This window comes from Crocodylus porosus, unplaced genomic scaffold, assembly GCF_001723895.1.
Source record: "Crocodylus porosus isolate Cpor-Errol unplaced genomic scaffold, CroPor_comp1, whole genome shotgun sequence".
NCBI lineage: Eukaryota > Metazoa > Chordata > Crocodylia > Crocodylidae > Crocodylus > Crocodylus porosus.
In genome coordinates, this window is record NW_017728886.1 from 258,428,248 (window position 1) to 258,439,913 (window position 11,666).

General features: G+C 43.7%; 1 protein-coding gene across 1 annotated transcript in view; it reads left to right on the top strand.

Moving 5' to 3' along the window:
• TG (thyroglobulin) overlaps positions 1-10,103 on the top strand; it is a 210,241-nt gene extending 200,138 nt beyond the window's left edge. Inside the window, exons 46-48 of the mRNA XM_019547510.1 lie at positions 4,332-4,472; positions 5,267-5,457; positions 9,728-10,103. Coding sequence (XP_019403055.1) covers positions 4,332-4,472; positions 5,267-5,457; positions 9,728-9,849 — 454 coding nt within the window. The 3' untranslated portion in view covers positions 9,850-10,103. The remainder of the gene's footprint in view (positions 1-4,331; positions 4,473-5,266; positions 5,458-9,727) is intronic.
• Positions 10,104-11,666: the final 1,563 nt, after the last annotated feature.

Sequence of the window (11,666 nt, forward strand, 5' to 3'; positions counted from 1 at the left end):
TTTTTAATGAGGATGGGGTGGGAGACGGTGTCAAAGGCCTTGCTGAAGTCTAGAAAGACTACATCCACGGCGACACCTGCATCCATTGCCTTTGTGACCTGACCATAAAAGGCAATCGGGTTGGTCTGACAAGACCTGCCCCTTTTCTAAGTCATGTAGCATAGAAGAGTCTATTCTGTTAATAGTTATCACTGCTTTGCAAAGACCTTTTGCCAAATAAACATCCTTTTAGCATGTTCAGTAATGACCCCGGTTTCCATCAGCTGACTGCTGCCTTGGTTCGTCAGTAGCTCTTTCCTAAGAATTATCCTCATCTTGTTATTTTAGAAAAATTTGAAAAGTAGTTTACAATGTAACACCTTTGACTTATGGCATTAGCCTATCTTTATTTGACAGACTTTTTAAAAAGAAGATACCCCAAAAATGCATGAAGCCAACCAAAAATAGATGACAATGTGACTCAGAGTGCCATATAAGTAGCTCAGATTGTCAGACATGGAGTTTAAGGAATATTTTTTTAGAGAGGAAAACAGAAGAAGAGTTCCAGGTTAGAGTCCACCATTATTCATCTATAATGAAAACTGTTGCAATCCTAAAGTGAATTTCCAGGGGGAAATGATGAACTAGAAGTAGAACAAAGGTACGGTTCCAAATCAGCTGCCTGTTTACTGGGGGATACGAGATGGGAGGAGCTAGAATGTGAAACCCCTTCAATAGCAGTTGTGAATCCTATGTATTGTCTTCTTATTTATTATCTTCGTAGCCGGGTGGCACCTTAGAGACCCACTCAGTCAGAGCGGCATAAGTTATTGTCGGTGACATTCTTGTTCACCAGATCTTAAAGATGATCCGTTGGATTACACGCTCCTGTTTTCGAAAGCATCGCATGTTGCTGGCAGGGATAAAGCAATTGCGCTTTGTGACAAACTGCTGTTTTAACTCCTTTTTTTATTCTCAGGGCCCAGGACTCAGGGCATCTCCTTGGGATGTCAGACCCAGGTTCAGATCCCTGCTGTGCCTGATTGGGAGTTGAGATTTCAACAGGACTCACTCCCATCCCAAGTGTACAGCATAGGTGCTGAGCTGTTGAGCTAGCCTCTTGTTCTGTCCTCTTGCAGCTGTTCAACTTTCTATAATAAAAAAAAAGCCCAATGTATGTTGGTGCAGAGGGAGCACATCTATATCTACGGCCTGGGCTATGTGTAGATGAAACAAGAGGCGTGTGTGCATGACACTTCAAAGCGGCTAAATGCTTTTGTACTGCTTTAATGGTGTTGGTTTTTGCAGTGGTGTATTGCACATTAATTCCAGCCGCTGTAGCAAATTTAGCAGCATAATGCGCCTTAAATGACTTGGGGCCTTACCAGCTGTGGAGTGAAGCACTGGGCTCTGTACAGCTTAGGGTCTCTGCAGGAAGACCTGCAGGCAGCTTGGCAGCAGCCTGGGAAAGCAGGCTCCACCCAAGAAAGGAAAAAAAAAAAAAAAGCATTGAGCCTGATCTTTTTTTTCCCCCTGGAGCCTGCCTGCCTGCAACCCATGGCTGGAGCAGGGGAAGAGTAGTTCTGGGTCTCCCTGTGTGCCTGTGTTAGCCGGAGGCAGAAATGGCCGGGGGTGGGGTGGCTCCTTCAGTGCCTTCTCCAAGCCTGCAAGGAACCTGACTGGAGGGGGAAGCAGGTGCAGGAAGAGGCAGCCCATCCCCTGCCGCTGCTGTCCCCTGCCGAGTCTGGCACATGTGCAATTGTGGCCCACAGCTGGAGTGGGGCAGGAGCAGCTCTGAGGATACCTCTGTTCCCAAGTCAGCTGGGGATGGCGGTAGCAGAAAGAGGGTGCAACTGCACTGCCATGCCTCCCCTCCCCCCCTCAATCCACTTCTGGAGCCAGATGGACCTTTGATCTGACCCAGGATAGCACTGATGTGTTGGACACTTCCCTGGAAGAGTGAAAACATTTATTGCAATAAAGCTATAAATGAGTTATTACAGTCACTCATCTCTGCACTTGGCAGAATCCCACTTCCCCCATGCAATAAAGGGAGGAACGGCTGCTCTCGGTCCTTCTTAAGACGGCTGGTCTGCTCTCTGGTCAGAGCTACTGTGGACGGCACGCTGTCCTCACACACCAGCTGCGCTGTCCTGACATACAACAGCAGTGAGTGTCAGAGCTAAATCAAGAGACAGATTTTTTCCTCCAGCTTTACTGCTGATCTGTGCCCTGGACAGATCCAGACCACCTTTGTCCTAGTCTTCTGTTCACCATCCTCTTACTACTGTGACCCCCTGGCCAGAGTGCAGGATTGTCAGCCAGGAACAAGGGTCAGAAGTGGCCTCTCCCAATGGTGCAGTTGACATCGTTACAAATAAATATAATCCTATTTGGATCTTGGTTTAAGAGCTTACTACTTCTGGGATGTGAATTATAATGACGTCTGTCTGGCTGCCTCATTGCTGAGGATACAGTCTAATTCTGAGAGAGCCTCTACGCTAATAGCCCAGCTGTTTTGCTGTTTTAAAGTCAAATTCACCTTAACAGAGCTCCTTTAAATGAATTATTTTGCCCCCGTCCCACATCTTTGCTAATTTGATGGCCTCAGTTATACCCCAAAATGAGCCTTTTTCTTAAATACAGCAAACAGCTCCCTTTAAGCACCTCCTCTTTGCAGTGCTCATGCCAAACATTGCTGTAATGTATAGGGCCAAGCAAATTATTTTTGAAGCAGAATTATTAAACTCTGATCTCGCTTAATCCCTGTGTAAACATTAGAGGCAGAAAAATATGCTTTAATCTAGTCTCAGCTCTACATTGTTTTGCAGAATGATCTGTAAATAATTCAGTTTCCAGATGCGAAGTGTTATTGAGGTTTTACGATAGGACTAAAGAAAATCAGACAAAGATGTACTTCGTTTAGCAGGGTGTGTATTTGTTTTTTAAATGGAGGCTTTGGGAAAAGAGTGTGGTACCACCGCTGCTAAAATATAGAGGAGCCATCTTCTATTCAGTCCACCTGCCTCCGGTATTTTGAAATATAAGCTTTGTTCCATCAGAAGCAGCATCTGGCATTTATCAATGCCACGTTATTTTACATCCATAGCTAAAGTAGTTTCAGTCATGCCACCTTTAAACAACCTTTTGCAGCTGGGAAAGATGAGCATAGAATAATGCAGTTCCAGTAATGGAAAAGCAATGCTCTAAGCTTGTCCTTTCACAGCATCTGATGCAGCATCTGTCCTTTAATCAGCTTATGCGCTCTGTACGTGGTAGATAGTTTATAAAGTGCAAGTTGACTCTGTCTTCTGCCTGGCTTCAGACTAACACACCTAAGTACTGTACCTCTTTTTTTTTTTTTATGCCAGGCTTAAAAAATCCCCCGTTATTTCTCCCTGGCCTCTTGCTGCTGCCCACCTTGACATGACCCAAGGTGGGAGAGATGTTGAACAAACTTTCCAGCATCTAGCACCCTTCACCAGGTCCTGGCTGTATCTCTGGTGCACTAAAATCTGTATCCCACCATGTCCTTCAATTATGGGATCCTCTTGCCTGCCTAGATTTCTCTTTCCAAGCTCTTGAAGCACTTCAGGTCGCATTCATGACTCGTACATCCTCAGGCATCTAAATCTGATGTATGATACTCTCTCCCATGGATTTTCACCAGACCACCACACTAAATTCAAGGAGAATTCCACTACAGAGACCAAACTTTGGCACCACCAAGGAAACTAGAATGAAACTATGCCTGCAAGAAACCTGCAAAAACAAACAGACAAAAAACGCACTTCCTACAAGACGCCTCTTGGATTTCAGAGGCTACTGGGAGAAGAGAATCCTGATCCCAGCAGAGTCAGCTGGCAAAACTATTGACTTTAGATACGGCCACAATTTCATTTCAGGCCTCTAAATTAAACCAGGATCATTCTGTTGTTGTTGCTGCCCCGATCTCCATCACCTTCCTCTTTGCATTTTGTTTTGGTAACACAATAGTTCAGATCTCATTGAACATTTAGGCATACACCAAAAAGATTATTTCCTACTTCTACAGAATTGAAGTTGCACGTGAGAGATTTATACCTCCTTCCTCCATGTTCCTTCTTGTAGGAAATGCCTACAAGCCCCTCACTACACACATTGCACATTCTTGCTTCCATCTCTTCTTTTAGGTGTGGCCTCATATTGAGAAGCATTGAGCCCTGCAGTTCCCATGATTCTAGCTATAGTTTAAAATAATTTAAAACTTAAATGCTTGATTTAAAACATTCGCTATAGCCCTCCTCCCTTCAAAGCAAGGAAGTGGATGGGGAGGCTTCATTATTATTATTATCGTTATGTGTATTTTTCAGTTCAAGCCTGGAGCTCCTACCCGATGTGCAGTATGGATTTGGGCTGCCATTTTACCCCCAGTATGAAGGACAGTTTACTCCGGAAGAAAAAAGCCTTTCCTTAAAAATAATGGAGTATATATCCAACTTCGTGAAATCTGGGTAAGTTACTTTAATTATATTCTAATTTAATTATATTCAGTTTTGAGGATTGAGAGGTATATCATAAAAAGCTAAGTTAAGGCAGATGATGCCTTTATTCAAGTAATCTCTGTTCACTTAGGCAAGGCTTTGACCATTTGTGTTTGAAGGATGTGGCCAAATTTTCAAACCTAAAATTCTGGCACATACAAATAATGTGAATTTTAGATATGTCACGTGCCTACAAATTCCATTGAAAAGAAAAAAGGAACTCCAGCTGTCATGACACAGTTTGTAGAGCTTTATTTAGGTAACTAAGTCTGAGCATTGTGATCTCAAGTTCTTGTTCAGAAGAATGGGAAAACCACAGCCAGGAGTGGTATAACTTTTATTACACTGCCTTGCGAATAACCCTCAACACTAGTCTAATGAATTATGTCCATGTACAATGGCTAACGCTAGATCCAAATGAGGGGGTCCACTTGGAAACTATAGCTTTATATGTCCAAAGATTGTCTTGAGTCTTAACTCCTGCTGAGGTGGCTGACAAGCAGGCTAGCTCTGATGGTATTTGTGTGATGAATGCCTAGCCATTAGGAACTGAACAAAAACCAGCAAACCATTGTCAGAAAATAATGGTTATAATTTCTATCAGTCTGGGATGAATTTGAACTAGAGAACCAGAAGTGAAAAGTATTATTTCTACATTCCTTAGAGCCGCCAGCCAATTCCCTTCCTTCCCAATGAAGTTTAATAAGCCGATAAAGTTTCATGCCATTGCTTTGTCACAATCATTTCTATTTCTTTTTGTTCAGAAATCCAAATTACCCTTATAGCTTCTCAAGTAAACTCACAAGGTCTGTGTCCATATGGCCAATGTTCCTGCCACATGCTAACGGCGATAACTACAAGGAGTTCACTGGTTCCTTACTGAATCGCAAAGGATTGAAAAAAGCAGAATGTTCCTTCTGGTCTGATTATATTGAAACACTCAAAGAATCTACAGGTAGGCAGATAATATTTTGTCATTTTGTAAGAGACAAAGTGTCATCATTAAGTCTTCCCAGTCATGTCAAACCTTAACACCACGACAACAGCAGTCTTGCTGCACAAATTGCCTCCTGCCCTCATAAGAAGAAAAATCTCTGCCCAGATTAGGTATGGAAAACATAGCCCTCCACAGGACTGCTCTTTAGTTAGTCTTTAAGGTACATCTCTACCTTGCCTTCTGCTATTTTCAGTCATAAGGTGGATATTGTTTAAAGACAAAGGCTCATCATACCTGACTCTGTAATGCTGCTATTTTTAACTAATGAGAAGTGCTCAGATACTGAAGTGCTGATAATCCAATAGGTTGTGAGTGCATAGGTAAACCGTAGAGGCAGAAGCGTAGATGCAGGAACCTCTCTCTTCAGTAAGGTTGCAACAAGTCTGCTTAGCGTGTGGATCCCAGAGCATGTACATGCCTGAAGTACAACTTGTATGCATAGTAGCATCCTTTGTGGCTGGGCAGGCACCCTGTAACTCTTCGTGTTTTCATGCAAGAGCATAAAAGCCAGAGCAGCTGTGACCTTGTCCCTCCTATCACTCATGTCTGTACAAACAATAACGGTGCACATTACAATGATGACAAAATCCTTCCTCACACCTTTGTTAACTAATTTGGTAGTGTTAGAGTGAAGTTGTAGCCATATTCCAGGATTTATGATACTGGCAAAGATTTTTTAGGGTGATATCTTTTATTGGACCAACTGCATAGTTAGGATAGAGTTAGACAGCTTTTCGAATGCCAGGCGTTCTTCTTCACGTCTTGGAGTATCTCCTTCCTGCAGTGTGGGGCAAAGTCCTTTGCTGGCTGCCATAATGGACTCGGCTACTGTAGCTAAGTAAGGACTGTAGTCCTGAGCTGGTATGGGCTTCAGACTGTGAGCAGACTGAAGGGTCTATTCTGCCCTTTTGTGCCCTGGCATGAGACCATGAGGAAGTGCAGGGCATATATATGGTCCCAGTGGACATTGATGTTAAAAAAAAAAGGTCCAGTCATCATGGGCATTGTGTGCGTCTCTGTGTGTGCAATGGATCCATATTGACAACAATTCAAACAACCACAGTTGTATAGTGTAACTGTTCTTTGCAATATAAGCCTAATTTTGTCCACCTCACCCTTTCCAGAATGCTTAAACCAGCATCCTTTTATCTTAAATTTGACGTGCGTTGTCCTTGGACCACAACATTTTTTTTCCAAACTTGAAGTGAACTGGACAAGCTATTGACGATGAGATTTTTGGGGTGTGGACACACAAACGCACAGAGCCCTTTCAAAAGGGGAACGTTTCAAGAGGCAGCAGCTGGGCTGCTCTAATTGTTGTGTGCGAATGAGCTGAGAGCAATTCAAATGCAGCAATACCATTCCAGCTTTCACCCTGGCTGAAGAAGTCTTAAAGTAGGAGCTGTTTTGCTGCATTTAAGCCATTCTCAGGTTATTCACACTTAACGATTAGAAGGAACCAGTTGCTCCAACTGCTGCCCTTTTGAAACACTCCCCTTTCAAAATGGCTTAAAGTATTCATGTGCCCTCCAGATATTTGAAGGCTGTTATCAAATCCCCCCTCAGTCTTCTCTGTTCCAGACTAAATAACCCTAGTTCCTATTGCGTTTCTTCATAAGTCTTGCTTTCAACACACCTAATCATTTTTGTCCTCTGCACTGAACTTTCTAATCTGCCCACATCCTTCTAGTAATATGGGGCCCACAACTGGGTATAAAACTCCAGGTAAGGCCTCACTGATGCTGAATAGAGAAGAAGAATCACTTTTTGATTTTCAAGTGACACTTATGTTCATACAGCCCAATATGCTGTTGGTTTTTTATTGCAACAAGAGCACGATGTTGGCTTGAATTCAGCTTATGGTTTTCTGTAACCCCCGGGTCTTTCTCTGCAGTATTACAGCCTGGTCACTCATTCTCCAGTCTGTAACTGTGCATGCAGTTATTCTGTCACAAGATCTTTGTTGAATTTAATCTGATTGATTATGGACCATCTCTCGAGTCTATTTAAGTCATTCTGGATCCTAGCTTCCAGAATCAAACCTCCAGCATATAGGATTATTTGGAACGATTTATCTGCATGTATTTAAAATTATGGGCAGATGAGACACTACATTGCCGTAGCAACAAGCTCCTGTGCTGTAGCTCATTGCTGAGGCGGCATAGCATTGCCAGGCATGAAGTGTGACACCAATGCTACTGCGCAGTAGCAGTGCGCTGCTGCACAGTAGGTCATTGCTACTGCGTGGTAGCAGCTAAAAATAGCCATGTGGCAACGGGACTGCACGGTAACTTGCCTAAGCAAGTACTAAATGACTATGCAGTAACAAATGCACAGTCTACTGCATGTGTAGACGTGCCCACTGATTAGCAAACTATGTATGGACAGGACAGTTGAGTTAGGATTAGGCAGGCCATAATGTTTAAAAAGTTCTGGGTTTAACCAAACTGTTTCCCAGGGCTGATTTTCATTGTAAACCTACAGGCAGCTTTCACATTTGGGTTCCTGGTTATTTGATGTTTGGGGTTCATCAAAACCAGAAGTGAAACTAGTGGCCATAAAGGAAACATTTGTGGAATGCTTATGGATATATAGACATCTGTATTGTGCTCTAGGACGGGCTGCATTGCAGAATGCTGAGCTCATCCCCAGAAGCAGGATAGGTGGAATCTTTGAATAATTAAGACTCAGGACATTGTTCACCTAAACCTCTGAGAGAGGATTTTCCAGCCACGAAGGAGTCTTAATAAACTGCTGGGATCTGGACATAGCTTAGACTCAACTTGGGACTGATTTTGACAATTTTTGTTGTTACTCTCAATCACTGTCTGCTATTTGGCTTCCCACCTTCATGTTGCACATGTGCTTTAAAAATCAGGTTCGTAGTGTAAGGCAAGCATATGGGTTGTTCATATTGGCTAAGGGCAGACAGCCAAAAAGCCTGAGCCTGAATTGATTTAATATTTGCAGGTTAGTCTAACCTGGCTAGGCTGAACCAGTTTGTAACTGTACAGACATCCCCTCTTGACTGAGGAAATTCAGGCACATGGCTCAAGCTAGAAGCTGGAGGATGCTAGAGCAGTCCTCCCTTCCCTTCCACAGGACTAAGCTGAGGAAAGTGTGGCCAGGCCCTAGCAGGGCACTCTGATTAGGGAAGGGTTCTTGATAATAGAGCATTTATCAGCTCTCTTATCATCATTTAGCACCCCATCAGAAAACAAAGCCTCTCATTAGTTCAAACTCTTCCTGAACAACTTTTTCCAGAGAAGGGAACATTCCAAGGAGGGCCATTACCAGGTACCTGTTGATTAGTTTCAAAAAGTCCTAAGCCAACACTGTCATGTCTGCCTTACACAGACACCTCCCAGCATTAGCTAGCATAACAGATGCTGGCTACCGTTTTTGCTGTAGGAGAGAGAAAGGTGAGCAGCGAGTGGTGCTGTGGGTCAAGGGATGGGGCAGAGGAAGCTAAGCAGACCCTGCTGTGCCTGCGAGTCTCCGTTGGAGCTCCAGCCAGGGAGCAGAGGGGAGAGACCACACCTGCTGTGGAGCAGAGAGCTCCACCCAGCCCAGAGAGCATACTGGGATGCTGGGGCTGTCTGGTTTAACTTAAACCAGCAACGGGTCTGGGACAGACATTGCGTAAACCGGTTTGACCTAAATCAGTTAAGTCTGATACTACATTCAACCAGGTTTATCTCAGACCAGTTTCGGCCATTTTCAAACTTGCTTATGTGCACTGAACATCTGTTCTGTTACAGGTTTAAACCAGTTTGTGATCACTTAAACCAGTTTATGTGTAATGTCTGTCCCTAGCCATATTGGCCTGCCACACAAACATATTCTGGTTATGCTACGTTAAATGTAAACACAACCAAACCAAGCCCTCCAGTGACCTGTGCTTGGACAGTATCCTGGATGCAAACTCCATCTGTGAAACAAGATTGTAGGCAGTAAGCCACTGACTTGCTGCAACTTAAATTATGCATTCCAGGGACAGTTATTTAAAATATGTTAGCATCCTGGTTATTAATTTAGCATTAATTGAGCTGCCATTTCTTTGGGGCTACTAAATGAAAATTGGCTGCCTTCAATGTTTATAGATGTATAAAAATGTTATTGTTAAATTGTCATTAATAAAGCGTCTTGCTCTCAGCCTGCTGTGTTCCAATGCTGCATCAATAAAAACGGTACATTTATTTTAATTCTTTCTATATTCTGGTTTCAGGCAAGAGAGCTAATGGACAGCAATCTACTGAAAACAGCCTGAGTGAAGAATCAAACGTAAAGTTTAATTCTCAAGACTCACCCAGCCAATCAGGGGAAGACAAAGTGGCTTATAGCAAATAGAATATCATGCTGAAGTGTAGATTGGTTGATCTGTGCAACCGTGTCACACACAGAGGTACAGTTGCTTCCATTATTGTAACATTTTTAGGATCTTGAACAAGCTACCAGCAGTCTTCAGAAAACTTCCTCCTTCAGCTGGACTTTGCATATGACTAAGTAAAATACTGAGAAACAGTCGATCATAATAATACATCGGCTATCCTTTTAGACTAAAATAAACTGTACTTTGTACTGTAAGGACATTTCTCAATAAAACTGCAATTAAAAAAAAAGACCTGAGTTTGTTGCTTGCAATCATGAAAATGACTATGCTGCTGTCATGGCATCCTCTGCCTCGGAGATTCTCAACCGATGTGCACTGAACATCTGTTCTGTTACAGGTTTAAACCAGTTTGTGATTACTTAAACCAGTTTATGTGTAATGTCTGTCCCTAGCCATATTGGCCTGCCACACAAACATATTCTGCCATAGCACCCAGGTGTGCCTTCAGATCCTTTCAAAGGTGCCGCACGGTGCCCTGCAATCTTAGGACTGTTAGGTTTACAGGCCTGATTCACTAGATAAACCCAGATATTTCCAACAGAAACCCATAGCTGTGGTCTTTCTGAGGTCTGAGAATAGACAACTGTTCTAGTTTTGTTGTCAAGAAAAAGAAAACTAAGAACTGGCATTTTTCTGGAAGTGACTCAAATTTATCCAGGGGTGGTTCACAGATTCACAGAAGTTTAGGGTTGAAAGGGACCTTGTGAGATCATCGGGTCCAGCCCCACTGCTCTGGGGAGGAAAAACTGCTGGGGCCAAACAACCCCAGCAAGGTGCGTGTCCAGTCTCCTTTTGAACATCTCCAGGGTAGGTGTCTCAAGCAACAGACTGGGAGCACCACTCAAGCACCGTGCCCACAGAGAGTCTATTCCAGAGTCCGGTCGCACAAACCAGGTGCCTAGAGTCTAAAAAGGTTGGGACCCATGGACCCATGCTGTACATGAACAGCATTCGCCCTCAACCACTGAGGGGTCTGTGAGCAAAGTTAAACTTACCTGCTTAGAGGTGTGAGCAGACTTAACACTTACACTGGTTAAATGAGGTTGAACTCTCAAGTGTCCAGGTGTGCCAGCCAGTTTAGGATGGTTTAAACCTCCTGAACTGTTTCAGAAGTATACCTGGATAATCAGGTGGAGCTTTCCATGACTTGTGCCTGGTTGGACCTCTAGGTATCCCACACTGTACCACTCCTGACCCCCACACAAATACCCACACAATACGTAGCCAGGACCCTGACTGCAGCATCCCTGGCCGGGGTCAGCTCTCAGCCACTTGTAAAGAGCTGGCCAGTTCCCTTCCACTGGTGGCAGCTGACCAGGATTCTAGAAATTTTGGGTTTATTTGGGGTGGGAAGATGGCCAGGTGTGGGGGAGCTTCCTGGAGTCCTGCTTCTGTGTGCCGGGGAGGCTGTCCAAGTTGTCCACTGCCACCAATGCAATACCACTGACCAGCTCTTTAAGCAGAGAGAGGTAGCAAGCCACGTTTATCTGAAGTCAGGCAGAAGGCAGGGTAGAGATGCACCATATAGACTAACAAAATAAGATATGTAGTGAACACAAGCTTTTGTGAACTTGAGTTCATTTGGTCAAATGCTGTGCAAGGACAGCACCGAGCAGAGTATCACGTGGAGTAAGTGATTTGAATTTAGAAGCTGGGGAAAGAGGAGGTAGGGGAAGGGGGACAATGGTGGGAGAAGCAAACAAGTAAAGAACCCATATGAACAAAGGAGACAAAAAAGCTGATCCAGGTAATAGGGTATGAATCCGTAGTCCCC